General features: G+C 38.0%; 1 protein-coding gene and 1 long non-coding RNA gene across 4 annotated transcripts; one reads left to right on the forward strand and one right to left on the reverse strand.

Annotated features, from left to right (window-relative positions):
- Positions 1–2,265: 2,265 nt before the first annotated feature.
- On the forward strand, positions 2,266–3,926 carry LOC124294582. 2 transcript variants are annotated; one of them, XR_006904487.1, is made up of 3 exons: positions 2,266–2,612; positions 2,853–3,054; positions 3,134–3,926. It is a non-coding gene; the product is annotated as an uncharacterized LOC124294582 (long non-coding RNA). The 2 variants fall into 2 exon arrangements; XR_006904486.1 differs by having other exon boundaries at positions 2,266–2,608.
- Positions 3,927–7,901: 3,975 nt separating this feature from the next.
- LOC107220193 (endoplasmic reticulum metallopeptidase 1) lies at positions 7,902–15,283 on the reverse strand. Of its 2 annotated transcripts, none has more exons than XM_046740268.1 (7): positions 15,031–15,283; positions 10,601–12,100; positions 10,202–10,382; positions 9,592–9,932; positions 9,221–9,426; positions 8,800–9,097; positions 7,902–8,706 (listed from the first exon to the last, which is right to left on the reverse strand). In XM_046740268.1, the coding sequence occupies exons 2-7, from the start codon at positions 11,630–11,632 to the stop codon at positions 8,545–8,547; spliced, it is 2,220 nt and encodes a 739-aa protein (XP_046596224.1). In that variant the 5' UTR covers positions 11,633–12,100; positions 15,031–15,283; the 3' UTR covers positions 7,902–8,544. The 2 variants fall into 2 exon arrangements, with proteins under 2 accessions (XP_046596224.1, XP_046596223.1); XM_046740267.1 differs by having other exon boundaries at positions 10,592–12,100.
- Between the last annotated feature and the right edge of the window lie 4,271 nt (positions 15,284–19,554).

Genomic DNA, 19,554 nt, shown 5'->3' on the forward strand with positions numbered 1-19,554 from the left:
GGAAATTTCCAGATGTTAGACACCGGAATCGTTCACACAGTTACAGTTAGACTCACATCAGTAGTTTGGGTCACCAATTACCGATAAAGTATTGAAATACACCTGACAACGGGCATTCTGTCGCTCTAATCGAACGAACCGAGGAAGGAGTAATTATTGGATAAAAGATTTAATTAATTGGCTTATCTTTTGAGAATAATCTGGATATGATGACTTGCAGCGTAAATTGGTGAGAGGATTTAACGGAATGACTGATTTTAATATATTTGGATACTTTGATTAACTTGGGTTTATTTTATAAGTTCAATATTTCAAGTCACAAAAACGGAGTTACTTAGTGTAAGATATTAAATTAATATGACAAAATGGAGCTGAAAGCTCGCTGGACTTTTGGGCAAAGTAACGTTGTATGAAAAGTTTAAATGCAAAAGGCAAAAGAATTTCACCGCGAGACTGTACCGGAACAAGATGACGAATCTGGTGGTAGAAGCCAAGAGGACGATCCGATGATCGTTCGCCGTTTTTATAGGTGTCGGTCGTTGCGCAGAACGATCCCCTTCTTTAGATTTTGTCAACTTTTGCGCACCTTCTCCTTTTTCTAGGAATTATAATTAGGGTACGACATCTTCGCCGCATGCACGCCTGTGATCTTAGTTCTTTAGCTATCACTGTATTGCAAGCTTTTACATATGGTATAACGCTGCACTGGTGCGGTGGTGTAGGTGCGGGGTCGTTGCTCTGTAATTTTCCATTCTGCGTGGGCTTTGTTATTGGGGCAGCAAGCCCCCCTTGGCCCCTCGGCTACCGTGCTTCTTCCCCGCAGTGGGCGTTAGGACTCGAGCCGATTTTAGCAGTTATTTCCTAATATGGTAATCGCAGTGCGTATGCGCTGGAGGTGACCCATGTTTCGTGGGGTATGTTAGTGCCGTGTGCATTTTCGGGGTCACGATGCGCTGAATTCTAGTTCCTGTTTACTTCTTAAATATTCTTACTATCCTGTTCGTTACATAGTCTATATATTAAGATTGTCATATTGGTTACTCGTCGTTTGTTACTTTTATAGCGTGTAAATATGTAAAATTGCATATGTATTATAATTGATTACTGTCGTTATTCACCTAGAGTACAATAGCGATTGTTTATGAGATATAGTTGCTGTTTGCTTAACATTATTAGAATCACGCTGCTGCGAATATTCTTAGGTGTTTGTGTTACAACGATCTTAACAGATTTAGGGTATTTAACAATTTGATAATTCGTAGTTTTAGAGCAGGTTTACATGTGTGCTTTCGTATATAATTCTCTTCTGTAATTATTAATTCTTATATTGATATAAATCGGCTTGCAAGCTTCTAGAACGTTTTTCTTATGTTTGTTGGTTGCCTATTATTGGGCGTTGCCACGTATGCATCTTTGAGTTTATTGCGAGTTGATTTACCTTCAATCGTTTCGTTGGTAAGTTTCCTAATGTGTTCTCTAGATGAAGCTCTGTATGGCTCCACATTGGAGATCTGCATTGCCTTCAAAAAGTTGCGCGTGTTGCCTACAATACGGCGTTACGGAGGAGAGTATGATTCATGCTGGATAATTAGTATTCACGGTTTTGAAGGTTTTGCAGTCTCTGGTTTTATGGATTATTGCAGCAGTGCTATCTTTACATTATATTGGTTATACATTTATCTATGGCACGGTCTTACATACAGATCCGGAAACTAGTAGGGTGGGGAATGACTCAGATAATGAGGAAAAACCGTGGTTCTCGTCTTCGCCGTCTGCAGCGCTGTTCCCTCGGGGTGAGCCAATCATAAATCAGATCCGAACAGCTGATTTTTCGGAATCAACAATCCTGAATAACACTCAAAAATGAAGAAAGATGCGAATAAAAAATGATTGAGATGTTTACTAGCATTCCATGGTAGGCGTGATAATTGTTTTATTTTAACGGAATCCTCAAATGTTTAAGTCAATAAAATCCATAAACATCAAGCGAGGGCTCACAACTTTTGAGACAGCTTGAGATCTTTTGTAGATGATCCACCGTTTACACACTTTACACTGAGTTATGAACTGTCAAAAACTTCGATGAGCAGGTTATCTTATCGGTATATATCTATATCTATCATACCCCGGGCCAATGGCGCCTCTAGCGGATAGATAGGAAACAGGACCGTGTGCCTCACTAACGGTGACACCCCCTACCACTCAAAAGTGCCGGAGTTACCAGACCTGTATGTAAGACCGTGATCTATGGTTTTACAGTCTTCTATACTCCAGTAGCGCGATTCTGTAACTCGTTATGCTGTCGTTATGGACTCATAACGACAAGTTTCGTTATGCTACCGACCGCGTCGCTATTATAACGACAAATGCGATTCTGTACACTATTCTTAGCGAGTTTTGTCGTTATTAGTAACGAAAAGTGTCGTTACGGTGCGAGCGGATAACGAGGCTCAGAGACCCCCTCGGTACGCTATAACGACCATTATAACGACACTTTGCACACGAGCTAGAGGAGTGGTGTGCGTTTCCCATATCTTTCTCGACTCCGAGAAAGTGCTTCGAAAAGTGCTCCGAAAGTGAAAAATAATTACGACGTTTGAAATAACAAGTAAGTAAGTTGAATTTTGCAGTAATTAGGAATTATCAATGCAGATTGACTTCAGAAAAAACTGTAGAATAGATTTCATTATTTTCTAAAAAAGAATAACATAACCTATAAATTGTAGTGTTGCTCCGAAGAACCCACAAAGTTGCTTCCACAAATATAATTATTCATTAATTTCATTAATAATTCATTTCTACTATTAAGTCTATTATTTACGCTGTTTTTTTGATTATCTTCAATCTCAAAGGATCATGGCTATCGAATACCTTGCTTGGGATGTATTCGTTCTTGAGGAAAGATTACGTCGACTCGAACGTCGTGTGGAAAGAAGGCGACTGAGAGAAGCTCAGAATCCTTTTCAGCTACCACGAGAAGAGTTTCTCAGCCTTTTTCGCCTGCCTCAAGAAGCTGTGATGAATCTTGGTTAACACCTCAGCAAAGCAGCATAGGTTCAGTTTGAGTTTTATATACATAATATGCATATTATATTTAATCTACTTTTTTCTAAATCAACATATTTTCCATCAGGTGATGCTGGATATCCGTTGGAGCCTTGGCTGTTAACACCTCTGGCCAATTTTCCTGAAGATACGCGACAACATCAATATACACAACAACTATGAAAGGCTAGAAGCGTCGTCGAGCGGTTTTTTGGAGTTTTTAAATCTGTATGGAGATGCTTGTCATACCAGCGAGTCCTGATGTACGAACCAGCGTTCGCAGCGAAAATTGTTAATGCGTGTGCAGTACTGCACAACATGAGAGTGCAACTACGATTAAACAATGAAGATGACGAACAACTAGCACCGATAGCTCATCCCGTAGAGAATGATGTTGATCCGATGGATCAAGATGACGAATACAACAGACGAGGACCCCGCGCTTTGGCTCAACAAATTCAACAACAAATTATGAGAGAAAGATTTCCCAACTTCCGTGATGCGGATGAATAGAATACAGAATATGGAATGATGTTTATGGTTAAATTGCCAACAAGTATAATGTTTAAAGGTGATGAGAGAAATTAACGACAACAGAGTCAGGGCGGTGTTACGCTCCGACGTACTGCCTTGGCGTACCTTTTTCAAAATTCCATGTCATTTCATTTCTTTAATATCTTCAATGCACAGATATTATTTCATCAAAATCTCATAGGCTCATAGGAGTAAGGCTGCGGTCAAGCATCTCTATACGCCAGGTTCGATTCCTGGCTCCGTCGTTAATTTTTCAAAATCACCAATTTTTCGAATTTACATTCCTTCAACTATAATGTTTACAATTGATTGTACATAAAGAAATATTCAATTGTGTTTTTAAAGTATAACTTTATTTTATAAAAAATATTCACCCTTTTTAACCTGAACAAAAAATAAAAACGCGAAAAATCTTTATTCTAAACTAGACCTCAATTTTTTTTTCAAGTGGTATTGTTTTTAAATAGCTTTGCCTCCATGAAATTAACAAACTCAAAGACTTCTTGAAGTATTGAAAATATTACAGCTACAGTTATGATCTTTAGTAAAAAATGGGAGTAGTTATATAATTTTACTCTTCAGAATATTGGTTTTACGTGAAGAACCCAATGGTGGTCCATGCAAAAAGAATAGTGAGGAAAACGTAGAAGCAGTAAACGCTGCATGGGGATTCACGACACGTGGTCAAAGGGCTCCTTTTAAGAGTATGAGTGCAAATAAATTTTTTTACTCGTATTAAAATTTATTAAAAGTATTAAACGGTGTTAAGATATAATAACAATGATGATATTTATATTTACAATGTTCACTATACGATGGATTTGCACTGACTGTGACTGAGTGATTGTGCGCGCCTCGATTTAAACCTTCATGCGCGCCACCGCGGCACGAATTTCAACTATTTTAAGGCGAGTTTCGATAAAATTCTAGTTACTTACTAAGGATTTGTCACAATACGTCACTTCCTGTCGGTATCCATAACGACGATTCGTTATCCCATTCTGTAACGTCGAAGTGTCGCTATTCGTAGTTACGGAATCGCACCGTCGTTATGAGATTGTCGTTACACGCGGCGAAATTCGTTATCGTTACGATAGCGTTCCGAATCGTTATTCTTATAACGAGTTACAGAATCGCTTTACAGGCCATATGGTATAGCGTAAGTTGCTTATAGTATAGCTCTCAGCTTCGAATACACAAATGGCATTGTCGAGTGCTATATAATAATTGGATATAATTGTGTTAGTTAATTATGGTGTTAATATGATGGTGATATATAATAACGTATAATGATATTATAGCTCTTTGTAGTGCGAAGATCTCGTGACATGGTTTTTAAGCTTTGGTTAGTGAATGTCATAGTTATTTCCATCTAGGGGTATTCCAAATAGTTAGACAGTTGTTTTAATTCCTTATGGTTACAAGATTCTCGTACTTCGAGTTTGGTAGTTGATAAAAGTAACATGCAGTAATAATAGTCGATAAAACATACAGACGTTCTGGTCGGATGTTACACCTCCCCCCTTATGCAAGAATGGTGAGCCGCTGCTCGATCATTCTTCCTGACGGTCGTTGGGTGCTGTAGGTTTTTGAATCAATACGGTATTTTGATTGTCCTTGGGGTCCATCGTTGATGTTGAGACGTTTTTTGCAATTGGTATTTGGGTTGATGAGTGTGCTGCATTGTTTGGTTTCATGTTTAAATTGGGATATATGGGTATCGGCATTCCTTCGGGTGTTTTGTATCCTCCGTTTCCTTTTGTTGTTGATTCAGTCTGGTTAACGTTTCTCGTGTTGTTTCCCATTGGTTCATAATATTGCGTGACCGTAGGTTTTGGCGCTGGTACTTCTTGCTTGAAGGATCCAGGTATCGCGTATTCGTGTTTGATTGACATATCCATGTGTATTTCGGGGATTCCGGAGCAGTGTTCCGGTTTTGGTTGTTCTTGGTGCCAGGATATATCTAACGGTTTTGGTTCTGGCGGCGGTTTAATTTGATTGTTAGATGGTCCTTTGGATTCCGTATCATTCTCTTGTTTTTGTCGGGCTAAATGTAAGAGCAGGTTAGTCAGGGAATTCCATATGGCTCCAAGCATGTGAAAGCTGCACCCGTAGGCATTTTTCAGAGCATATCCATGGATTATTGTGTCAAGGATGAATTTGGTTATTTGGATGGTTACCCAAATTCCGATTCCTCCTGCGGTGAGGGTGCCGAAGCTTACGAACCAACCCTACATCTTTGTCCATGTGTTCTTGGCTATTTTTTGCATTGCTTCTTCGGTTAGGAATTGCATGATAGATAATTGTTGGTTGGCTATGGTTTGTCCCGACATCCCTCTTGCCATGTCGTTTAGTATTCCAGATCTCTCTGCTGGGAACATGATATGATCTCTCAGTCGTTCCAGATCTTCCGGGGAGTAGATTCCGCTGGTTGCTAGGTTATTGGGGTTAATGTATTTCCATGTTGGTGTGGTCAAAGGTTCTATTGTGCCTGGTTTCACTGATTCGGTCAATTCTGGTAGTAGTTTATACCATTTCTTATCGAGGTTGAACATTACTGGGATGAAAGGGTTACATTCTATCTGTACTCCGGTTTTTAACAACATGCGGCTCTTCGGTGATACAAACATGCTGGTGTTTCCTCTGAATACCGGTAATTCTTGGTAACAGTTCTCCGTCTTTCTAACTTTTACGTCGACTGGTATGCATTTGATTATATGGATTACTTCTCCTGCTATTGTTGCCATGTAGCCTGGTCCTTTCATTAATTGGTGCGCGAAGTCGTCGGGCGTTCGGGCTGCGGTTGTCAATAAGTTCCGTAAAACTTGTTGTTCCAATTTGCATTTCTGCGAGAGTACGTCTCGGTATAATGCTGACATCTGCATTCTCATATGTCTTTCCACGTATACGAATTTTGAGTTTACATAGGTGAAAATGTCCAAGTTGCTGGTTGCTATGGGTTTTTTGTGAGTGAACGCGTTTGTAGTCGGTTCTTCGATGATGAGTAGTTTCGAGTGTTCGGTTCGAATCAATTCGTACCCGCATAATTGTTGACGTCCTTTCTTCGAAAAGGCGAAGGTTATGTCTTGAGTAGTAACTGTATATACTTCGTCATAGGTTTCATCGCTGTTTTTGATTTTTATGGCTCTGCCTTCGTATAAGACGTCGTATCGGTCCAGTTGACAGGAATCCTTTGGCAAGGTTTCCCAAAACGTGTTTCCTCCTTCATTGTCTACGCAATTACCATTGCTGAAGTCACACATTGTTCCAGATCGAAATATAATTTTATTTGAATTTAGGTTTATTTTTGCAGTATATTCGGCTAGACTGATCTTTACGTATCCTTGGACTATTATGTCGCTCCATGTTCCATATTCGTCGGAGTATTGTATGCCTTCGCAAGTCCCGTCAAAATTCGTTACTCCGCCAAGTGATATAGTTTTTGTCGTTCCATTTGGTTTTAATAAGGATATAATGCTATTAACTCCGAATCTCCACGATTTGTACAGGTGCATTTGTATGCATTCTTCTTTTGATACAAAGTGTATATATTCGAGTTGTCCGTTGCTAGTTGCCGAAATATGCGAATGCATTCCGCAGTGAAAGATCGATCGATGTATCTCTACTTTGCATTGCGTGATTCGTGCCTCTGAGTATTCGGTGAGTTGTAGGAGCTGCATTTTGATGGTGCTAGTTACAGGTTGTAGTTTCGGCAGGTCGCATGTTCCTTGGGTTTAGACGGGGTGTTGGTTTTATTCGGGATCGTTGCAAACTTTTTCGATCGTGTTAACGATGTGTCCCAGTAAATTCAGGGCCATTTTCTCATATGACTTGGGCACCTCCCGTTTCGGTGCCCCTTGTTGTCGTTGACAGCTTGGCATTACTATTTGTGGGAGCCGATTAGGTTCGTTTGTCCATTTGTCGTAGTTTACTGGCTCGCGGAAGGATTGTTTCATCCAGTGAAGTAATGCTGTGACATTGCGGAGTGAACAGTTGAATTTAAAATCCATAAAAGAGTGTTGGATGCAGGGTACTCCGCTTTCTTTAATCGCCGCTAAGGGCGGGCAACCGTGGTCATCCAGGTTTCCTATGTCGTTGAAGTATGGTCTTAAGGTTTCGACCTTATCTGAGCCCTTCACGTAGATTCTTGTGTTCTTGTACATTGCCTCTAATGCCTTAGTTACGTCACTGGCAACGGCGGTGCTGAGAAAAACAAAGACCCGTATTCTACCAGCATCTGAAGTGGAGGCATTGATTGCTGAACACGATCGACTAGAAGCAATTGCTGAACAGGCAAAGAAGGAAAAGCAAAAACTGTAAAATATCAACAAACTATCGAATTTTTATTACTTATTAATTCATAATGAATAATGATTATTTGCTTAAGTGAACATGAGCATCTGGCGTAAGTGATAAATAGCTTACATTTCGAATAAAAATGAATTACAAAAAGCATTCCTTTTCTCTTATAATTGTACACGTTGCTACACGTCGTGCTTATAACAGTCGTTCATTCATTCTTCGTAACGTCTTTTGAGAATAACAAGGTAACTCAGTACCTTTTTGAGAATCTATCTAGCGATGTAACATTCGTCCTATTTAACAGGAATGGGGACTGATCCTATCAAAAGATAGTGTCAAAACTTTTTAATGTTATGTGGTGGTTGCATCCCCTAAACCTTTGATTCAGACTAAATATCCGACATACAGACTCACATTTATACTGGTATGAAACAATCATATCTCTTACCATTAACACTGAAATTTATCACGTACTGAGCTATCACGACCTTCTCTATTCCAGAAAAGTTGTCCCGAAATCAGAATAAAGTCTTGTCTTTTCAAGTTAAGTTTAAAGCTTCATGTCAAGTCATATACTTCTAGTTAATTAAACTATATTTGAGTTGTGTTCTCAGGCCCCAGTTAAATAAAAAAACCAGTAACTAAAATAAAACTTTCTTTTCTCTAAAAAATGTAAGATTTGTAAGTTGATGACCAATGGAGCGGAGCAACCCACAGTGGCAACTGTTTAAGAATGGAGGCATAAGGTGTGCTCGCACTTGTTGTGTTGTGCACATAATGAGCATTTAGAGAGATATCAATAACTGGATTTACTCCATCCGAAACCTATAAGAAAATAATGGTAGCTTGAATTTTATATTTCAATTATAAACCAAATAACTATTAGAACTACTGGAAAAAACATGATAAAATACCCACCACTAAGTCTAACCAAATTTCTACAGTAGTTTCCGGTTCTATCGCATAATCGCGAAGCACAAAATAAACCGATCTCTCATTCCACGTAGTTGATGTAGGAACTTCTTCGAGCAATGACCAGTTGGATAAAGTTACACCATCTCTCGGCGCAAACACTAGTCTCATATGGTCCGGCCCTGTCAGATTCAGATACAGCCGCCTTGATTCTGTAGTTGTGTCATTCCAAACACCTAAAAGTGCCGACGGTTGATACAACTGAACAGTTGGCACTTCATTTGGTATCCAAAAGCTCTTATTTCTGGAATGAAGTAATAATAGAATATGATTACGTACTTTCTGATGAATTAGGGACTTTAATCTTTATGGCCCAATACATGTCTTTGCAATATAAAAGATCCCTCTGAACAGCATGAAAACTCACAACATGCCCATTTCTCTACCATTCCAGATTGGAAGTCCACAGTAGATTGTATCCAGGCACGCATCTGCTACGGTCGTAGCATTGCTGTATTCAGATATGTACTTCTCAATTGTTCTGGGACCGTTCCGATCTAGATTTTGAATCCAGAATCCCCCATCATTGTACGTTACATTCCCATTAATATCATACATAGTTCTTTCTGTATGCTGAAATCACACGTTCAGGTTATATTAGTCAGTTGCAAGTATTGATAAGGACTCGGGAGTTTGTATCCTGATTGAGTAAAACTACGAGTACAAGCCAAAGAATAATTTAGTACCAATTGTTGAAACTTGAAAGTGTATGAACAAGTAGATTTGACAGGAACTTACAATAAGGCAAAACCGTTGTGGCTTTGGGCTTGTGCGATCAACTGTGTATGGAAAACCATACGTCGTGACAGTAGCTGCTAAGATAGTGATAACAGCAGCTAATGAAAACCCAAGTACTAAAACCTGTGGCCTTCGAACGACAGCTATCAAAGGCGCCCAAAAACAGCCAATCACTGAAGTGATCGCAGCCATAATCAGGGATATGTAGAGATCAGGAGTAATATCAGATCCTGATCTTCCCATTATTGGTAAAAAACTGGTCGTCATCGATCCGAGCCAAAGTAAATACAGAGTTGGAATGAAGAGCCCAACGCCGATAAAAATCGCGAGCCAAACTCTGACTAAAAGTAAAGATAGTATTAAAAATGAATAATTTAATGAATAAACTTTCATTGGCAAATTTTTCTTATTTCAAGCCATCCTCAAGATGTAAACACTGTCCAGAAAATTAACGTAAACTTGTCACCTATTCAAGGTTTTATTCAAATCGCTTGATTAGATTAACTATTACAAATTGAACGAACGGATGAAGATCATGTAATTTGTTACTATATTCAATGAATTAAATGAAAATTGAAATTTGGAGTACTAAGATTTCTTATACACTAACCAAGTCTTTGCAGCTTCAATATTGAAGTAATAATGTTGGCTGCAGATACAAATCCAACAATTATAGCTATTACATATGCTGATTTCAAACCATAAATTGTCAATGCAATCAGAATGATTGCCCATAACATTCCTACGGCCTGTGTATTTAGCTGTACTCGTTGTCCAGTACCTAAAGGGCTCTGAAAATTAAATATCTTTATAAGTAACAGCAGAGTCAAATTTTTACCTGTGAAACTTTTAACTTATTTACCTGGTCAGATGAAATTTTTTTTAAAAAACATCACCAATCGGTAATTCTTTGCATCAAATTATCTAATAATATTATCAACTTTAAGTAATCGATTCAATTTCTATAAAATAAAAAATTAAGCAAAATTGCCGAACTAACTGAGATCACCTGTTCTATAGGTTGAGCAGTCATCGCCCAATTAACACCCAGCATTGGAAGCATAGTCGGTACAACGAACAATCCAATCAATAGCCCTGGATTACTGTACCAGCTCATTGCATTATCTGTCCAGTCAAGCAGCATGCCAAGAAAGACAGATAGTCCAAATCCCAATAGAATCCCCAACATCTGGAAGAGGAAGCTTATTCCAAGACTTTTTGCCTTGTATTTGATGCTGCATCCCGGAGTTGGCCAGAAAGGTGAAGCAAGAGCCAAAAGTGCCGTCAATACATTCAGTATAATCGCAATTGTCGTTGAATATCGAATAACAAACAATCCCAGGAAATCATAGTATACTGAATTACCCTCGACAGAACTTTCCAAAAGTTCTGGTGCATTACCTAGGGCTTTAATTAGTGCCAGCATGTTGTCTCCGGTGTGTTGATAGCATCCATCTGGGATTATTTGATAATCGTCATACAGCGTATGGTATACGTGGCCACCTGTGTAATAGGCCATATCCAGGCCATGAAGGTTTCCAAAATCTCGAAATATCCTAAAATCGGTATCAGATGGGACCAAGCCACTTTCAAACAAGTCAGTAATAACTGCCGACGCATGAGGATGAGGAACAGCGGAGGCATAATATGCGTCAAGCCACGGATCTTTTGGACCAGATTGAAAAAGTGCTTCTCTACCGCCAAATCCTGCCGAATCGTAGTTGAGGAATGCGCGTACATCTGCTGCCCAACGATGAGTAGTTACAAAGGCGTGAGACGCTTGCAATCCATTTTCTTCGGCACCGTTGAATAGAAAAATGATATCGTGAGTCAATGTAGTTTGACTTTGGGATAACACTCTAAGCACTTCGAGCATTGCTGCACAGTTTATGCCATTGTCACTTGCACCTGGACTGGAAGGTTGAGAATCGTAATGACAATTGACCAGTAGAGCCACACTGGAATTGTCTCCATCTGACAATCTAGCGATGACATTGCCAACGTTGAGGTAAACGTTCGTATATGAACGACGATTGGACATAAAATAAGCACCACTACCTCTTGCGACGTCAATTTGGACAGTCTTGTTATTTGTCGCTTCGGCCTGAATTTCTTGCAAAATATTGGTCAGGTACTCTACAGCTACAACTTCATTCTCATAACTACCAACTACCTTCTCCCCTATTTCTGCCAACCCAATTAAATCAGACTTAGCTCTCTCGGTGATGAAGAGATCTTTGCCAGCTACTAAGTCATTTACTGTAAGTGGCGTTGGCAATCCATTGTAGAGGTAATGATGTAACGTCACATTGATCAACAATATTAACAATATCGCCAGACCACACCACAAACTTGGTATTAGATCTTTTCTTTTTCTCTCCTCATTGTACTCAGAACTATCTGATGTTACAGCATAAATAGCCTAGTTACGCCGTGGTAGCTTCACCATGCTGTATGCCGGGTCCTCACGAGTACGCCTGTAGCGTGCGTCTGTTCTTCTCTTTCGATCCTACAAAATTTGATTGAGAGAAAAATATTACAAAAAATTCTACATGCTTCAACTTGAAGAAAAATGGTCTCAAAAAAGCAAAATAGCTGTTAGTCCTTCAATTGCTTCAAGTTAGCACATGAAATAAATTTGAACGAAGTGATGCCTTCCTTCGCACTGAACTGAATCACATTATCACTAATTAAATTACCAATTTAAACTGAATTGGATCGAACAAAACTGATTGTTAAACACAAAACTAATGAATATCAAGATTCAGGTATTTTACTGATGCCTGCAATTACTATCAACTACTCTTCGATAATCTATCCAATATTTTCAATTGCTAGGAGCAAAATATAATTGTGGTGAATGCCAATCTTCAAAGACTGAAGAAAAATGTTTGAAGACTAGTATCTGATGTTGTCAATTTGATTATATTATCTGGAGTGACAAAGCCAGAGGGTAATAGCCCATTGTAAATCATACAGATTAACTTAAGGGGTAAGGCCACTGTAAATTTTCTGAAAAATCGATTTTTTTTTTATTCGCTTCAAAAATAGTTTAAACCCTCTAGAATAAGGAAAAAAGGTCCCGCGCGAGAAAAATTTTTGTTTGGCCCCCAAATCATCTTCAAGCGGAAAAACTGTGCTAGATATCGCGACGGATATCGCTGTTTGCACATTCAATGGCGGCCTTACCAACGTCTTGCAAATATTCAAGATGTTGGAGGTGGAAATTGGTGTACAGTTATATAATTTCTGCATCGAAGCCGACGCCAAACGCATTACGCACGCGGAGACATCTCTGAGCGACGCGGCAAAAAGTGCGTGCGCGCTCCAAAAATCCACCAGGAAAGACGAAGAAGACGAAAATTTGGCCATCGAAGGACAAATGTATGGTGCTGTGATTGCAGACTAACGGTAAAATTTTTTTTTACCTTCTTTTTCTTATTTTTTCCAATAAAAAACTATTCGCAAAACTTTAAATGCGTTTTTCTCGAAACACGGTTTTTCAAAATGGCACGCAGCATCACTCGAACAATTTTCATTTTTTTTACTTGAAATTTTGACTAGATGTGAACATTAACATTATCTCCAGAATGTCGATCGAGATTTTCAATAACTTTATTTATTGATTTTTTATTAACAAAAAACTAGCCGTTTTTTTCGTCACAAATCAATTTTTTTTTTCAAACGCACGCCAAATCCACAAAAATTGATACTTTTTAAAATCCGATCGACATTCTCTAGCTATAACCCTCTAGATTGATGGTTTTTTTTTTTTTTGTTCTAGATTCAAAAGTGCACCAGTGGTGCTGTGTGCCGCGGAGCCCTGCAAGCAAAACATGCCCCGGGAAGATAGCTGTGGAACCGCCACTTTCTTTTTTTTTGCTGTAAAAAAATTTGATAACAAAGTTTAATGTATGCCCGATAACACCCTTAAAAGTTTTTTTTCAATTACCTTCAATTTTGGAAGCAAAAAATTCGTGAAAAAACCTTTTTTTTTTGACCGTTACAGTGGCCTTACCCCTTAATTGGAATGGTATCGCAGCAGGCTGTTATTGTAAAATTTCATTACATCAAAGGTATTCTATTGAGCAACATGCAGCATTGTTCAAGTACAACAATGATCCAATTTATTGTCTGTATTAAAACTACACACTAAGATATAGTATCCAAGGAAATCTATCTTCAGAAATGAATTGTCCTAATTTTGCCACCCCATAATATTCAAGGAAAGCATGATAAAAAAAACTTGTGCCACGTAGTCATTGAAAACTGTGATACGGCACTCTTTGTTAAACCAATAACTACCTGAATCTAACTTTAACTCAATGAAAACAAATAAAATGTCGGTTCGTTGAATGAAGGATGAGCGCATAATTATCACAATGTGACAATCATTTGTAAAGCCTCCTACCAATATAGCATTCGAAAAATCAATTACCATCTTTGCTAGGATAAATGATTATTCCAATTCTATATTATTTGCAATAAATCACATAATCTTGTTTTATTCATTCTTCCATCTCATTTCATGTTTGATCCAAATTCCCTAAATTTCAAACGTAATTTTTACAGCCTACAATATTATGCACTTTCAGTTTATTTTCAGATTAAACAAACTTTCAATATTACATCGTTGCTCATGGCACTGCATGTAGTAAATCAATCATTTTATTCTCTAACTAACAAAACTATCACACTGTTGAATTCGTATAGATCGAGTTTACATTTTCAGGATCGTGATAACATCAGTGATTGTGAGTGCTGTTACGATTTCTATAAAGTGGCAAATGCTATGAAGTGTAAGATTGTCGCACATGATAATCATGTTTCGCCAAATACGTATAAGACTAACATGACATGTGAATTTTGTTGCGAAGCTTCGTGAAAGAAAATTCACATGCACAGTATTGGATGACTGATAATATAAGATGTTGATCAAAGCCCAAAGTCGATTTACTTGGTTAAACAGGTAAATGAATAATCATTTGAATCAACAATTAACCAAGGCAAATTTGTTAATTTTTTCTGCAACAGTTCATGGAATAATGACAAATGTTTATTTCAACATACTTATAAGTAATAAGTACATATGAATCGAATGCATGTACACATTTTGGATCATCATAACTGTACATACTTCTTAGATTACAAAATTTAATGACAAAGGTTCATTTGTTACAGGCAAAATATTTAACACCGATTGTGTACTCATTTTTTCAGCTGTGACCAACTATATTCAAGAAATCAGTTTGCATACGACAAAATATAATATTGCTCAACACAAAACATGAATAGTTTTGCGTTTATTACGGAAAATAATCTCTTGCGAAACTGTAGAATATGTACCAGAATTTTTAAATAATAATGCATATCGTAACCGCTAACTTTTTTCCTAGGCGTGGATCATTACATCGTTATCATTTCTATCGATCAACTTACCGCCATTGCCACTTACTCGATGAAAATTATTCAGTTCACGAAAAAGAAAAAGAAAATGATTTGCGTAAAATCGTAGGAATGCAGAAGAGCTGCAGTGACGCTGGTCTTAAATTATTTGAAACGACAAAAATTCATTCTGCGTTACTGAGAAGAAAATTGTTAACATTGTAACAAAAACTAAAAACGAAGGCGTTCAAAATCCGGTAAACTCCCCTGGATAGAGATATAGTCTATTGCCACCGTCGCTGACTGAAGTCATCGTTTAATCGTCGCAGTTCGTTAACACCGCATCCGTACAATCGTGATCATCGTGATACAATCCAGAAAGTACGGTAATGGCGGATGTGACGTCGAACGGTACCTGATGGAAATTTCCAGATGTTAGACACCGGAATCATTTACACAGCCACAGTTAGACTCACATCAGTAGTTTGGGTCACCAATTACCGATTAAGTATTGAAATACACCGATCAACAGGCATTCTGTCGCTCTAATCGAACGAACCGAGGAAGGAGTAATTACTGGATAAAAGATTTAATTAATTGGCTTACCTCTTGAGAATACTCTGGATATGATGACTTGCAGCGTAGATTGGTGAGAGGATTTAACGGAATAACTGATTCTAATATATTTGGATACTTTGATTAACTTGGATTTATTTTATAAGTTCAATATTTCAAGTCACAAAAACGGAGTTACTTAGTGTAAGATCTTAAATTAATATGACAAAATGGAGCTGAAAGCTCGCTGGACTTTGAGGCAGAGTAACGTTGTATGAAAAGTTTAAATGCAAAAGGCAAAAGGATTTTACCGTGAGACTGTACCGGAACAAGATGACGAATCTGGTGGTAGAAACCAAAAGGACGATCGGGTGATCGGTCGCCGTTTTTATAGGGGTCGATCGTTGCGCAGAACGATCCCCCTCTTTAGAATTTGTCACCTTTTGCGCACCTCCGCCTTTTTCTAGGAATTCTAATTAGGACACGACATCTTCGCCGCATGCACGCCTGTGATCTTAGTTCATTAGCTATTACTATATTGCAAGTTTTTACATATGGTATAACGCTGCACTGGTGCGGTGGTGTAGGTGCGGGGTCGTTGTTCTGTAACTTTCCATTCTGCGTGGGCTTCGTTGTTGGGGCGCAATCCCCCCTTGGCCCCTCGGCTACTGTGCTTCTTCCCCCGTCTTGTGCTTTCGGCAGCTATTTCCTAATATGGTAATCGCAGTGCGTATGCGCTAGTGGTGACTCATGTTTTATGTTAGTGCCGTGTGCATTTTCGGGGTCACGATGCGCTTAATTCTAGTTCCTGTTTACTTCTTAATATTTTTACTATCTTGCTCGTTACAAATTCTATATGTCATATTGGTTACTCGTCGTTTGTTAGTTTTATAGCGTGTATCCATATAAAATTACATATGTATTATAATTGATTACTGTCGTTATTCACCTGAAGTACAATAGCGATTGTTTATGAGATATAGTTGCTGTTTGCTTAACATTATTAGAATCACGCTGCTGCGAATATTCTTAGGTGTTAGTGTTATAATTATCTTAACAGATTTAGGGTATTTAACAATTTGATAATCCATAGTTTTAGAGTAGGTTTACATGTGTGCTTTCGTATATAATTCTCTTCTGTAATTACTAATTCTTTTATTGATATAAATCGGCTTGGAAGCTTTTAGAACGTTTTCCTTATGTTTGTTGGTTGCCTGTCATTGGGCGTTGCCACGTATGCATCTTTGAGTTTATTGCGAGTTGATTTACCTTTAATCGTTTCGTTGGTAAGTTTCCTAATGTGTTCCTTAGATAAAGCTCTGTATGGCTCCACATTGGAGATCTGCATTGCCTTCAAAACGTTGCGCGTGTTGCCTACAATACGGCGTTACGGAGGAAGGTATAGTTCATGCTGGATAATTAGTATTCACGGTTTTGAAGGTTTTGCAGTCTCTGGTTTTATGGGTTATTGCAGCAGTGCTATCTTTACATTATATTGGTTATATATTTATCTATGGTTTTACAGTCTTCTATACTCCAGGCTATATGGTATAGCGTAAGTTGCTTATAGTATAGCTCTCAGCTCCGAATGCACAAATGGCATTGTCGAGTGCTATATAATAATTGGATATAATCGTGTTAATTAATTATGGTGTTAATATGATGGTGATATATAATAACGTATAATGATATTATAGCTCTTTGTAGTGCGAAGATCTCGTAACATGGTTTTGAAGCTTTGATTAGGCCCGTATTCATAGTCATTTCTTAAATTTAAGCACGGTCTTCAGACCCTGAAGTCCTATCTCAAGTCATGGTAAACGAGGACTTAAGACCGTGCTTAAATTTAAGAACTAACTATGAATACGGGCGTTAGTGAATGCCATAGTTATTTCCATCTGGGGATATTCCAAATAGTTAGACCAGAGATGAGTAGGGAGATCTCCAACGCTCGGCTTTTCGTGATACCAGCTAGGTTGGAGCGTCGACGTGACACCTAGGCGGCCACGCACCGAAGGTAGCCCATTTCCGACCTGACACCTAGGCGGCCATGCACCGAAGGTGGCCCACAATCGTGCATATATAGATATACTCGGTCGCTCGAGCAAGCGGTTGCCAATCGCATCCTTGTCCCCGCTCGCACAGATATTTCCAGGAATGCAAGAATTGGGATTTTTTTGTTTCAATTATGAATGTCAGCGAATAAAAGTATCTCCAGATTTGATAAATTTTGGATTCAATTAGCGGACGCTGAACCAAAATAATTAACCATTCCCAGCCCCAATACTTTTTTTTTTTTTTTTAATAAATATTATTTTTTTATTGATGTGAAAATATGTGACGCCTGGTGTTCTCGAATATTTGTACACGCAGTCTATGGAAAAATATACGAAGCCAGCTCGATAACATTTATGCAAAATGTGCAATGGGCAAGTGGTTGGAGGAAATTTTTTTTTTCTCGAACTGAATCTTCCAGAGAACCATCAGCGAATTCCAAGCAAGCTCCATAAACATACCGAGCAAACGCGCGATCACGGACGTAGCTGTGGTGTGGCTGAGTGGATACCACATGAGGATGAATTTTCAATCACAGGTTTTTGCGCGAAGTTTTCCTGTATTTAAGTTAATTACTGCTGCCTCTGCTATAATACTGCATTCAAGTCTTAAACAAAACACTAAAAAACAAGTTAACCACTTAATGTAAAACAAAATGTTAGATTGAGTTTAAAATTTAAGCCGGAGTTACATAAACTAAGATAATTATAAATGCAATATTGTAAATATTGAACATTTAATGTTCATCTAAATAAATATAGTTTCCTCCTCAAAAAAAAAAAAAACATGAGGATGGAGTGATGCGAGACACGGGTTCGATCGCAGTTCACTCGTTTTTTTTTTGTATTTTCGGAGAGAAAAAACAAATCAAAGAAAGAAAATTTCGAGAGCCGGTCGATTTTTTCCTTCTTTCCTTTTACTTTTTTTTTTTACTGAACCCACCTTTTTTGTAGTGGGGGTAACCCGGAAGAGAACAAATAATTGAAACAATAAAATTTCGAGAGCGAATCGATTTGTTCCCCGTTTTTGGCGCCTCTTTTTTGACAAGGAAAAGTTTTGACAGTAATGGAAAATAGAGATTACTAAACGCAAATGTATTGTTTTTTAATAACACCGGCCCACAAAAAAAAAAGTGGCCTGTACTTTTGACCGGACCTACCTATCCTTATGTATTTTGACGCGCTGAATCCGAATCTGAAGTCAGTTTTGCCCGTACACCCTAAAAATTTTGAGTAAATTGCAAAAAACCATAAAAATCGCCAAAAATTAGCATTTTTGGTAAGAAAAAAATTTATGGAACAATAGACCAAGTATGATTTTTATGCATTTTGGTCCGCTAAACCCAAATCTGAAGTTTATTCAACCATAAGCCTTTTAAAATTTAATTGGGCCGGTGTTATTAAAAAACAATACATTTGTTTTTAGTAATCTCTATTTTCCATTACTGTCAAAACTTTTCCTTATTAAAAAAAAAACGCCCATTTTATATCAGTCTTGACGAGCATTTCTTAAGAAGTTTGAGAGATGCGAGATCGGAACGACAAAATTATTTCAGTAGCAACAATGTATGGACCCCTCTCCTTTTCTGATATTGGCAGCCAGTTAAGAGGCTTCACAGTGTTCAGTTTAGTGCCAGCAGCTCTCGAGGTAGCAAGATGGTAAGTGAATTACATAATTATTTTACATGTATGGAAAAACCGGCAGGTTTGACGATCGTCTATATACTTTATAGATTAAGAAGAGAAAAAAAGGGAAGGACCTGTAGTCGTATTTTATACTTTATTTAATTTTCCTTGAATTGTCAGACGTTTTTATTTTTGATTGTATAGGAAGAAGATGTGTGGGGAATTCCATTCTAGTGCCCAAGAATATAGTACACATTTTCGATCATTTTTTCTTTTTGGAAAACATTTTCCTCAATTTCCAAATTTCCTTAATTTTTTGGTATTCAAATCGATTCTTAACAAT

This window comes from Neodiprion lecontei, chromosome 5 (assembly GCF_021901455.1).
Source record: "Neodiprion lecontei isolate iyNeoLeco1 chromosome 5, iyNeoLeco1.1, whole genome shotgun sequence".
Taxonomy (NCBI): Eukaryota; Metazoa; Arthropoda; class Insecta; order Hymenoptera; family Diprionidae; genus Neodiprion; species Neodiprion lecontei.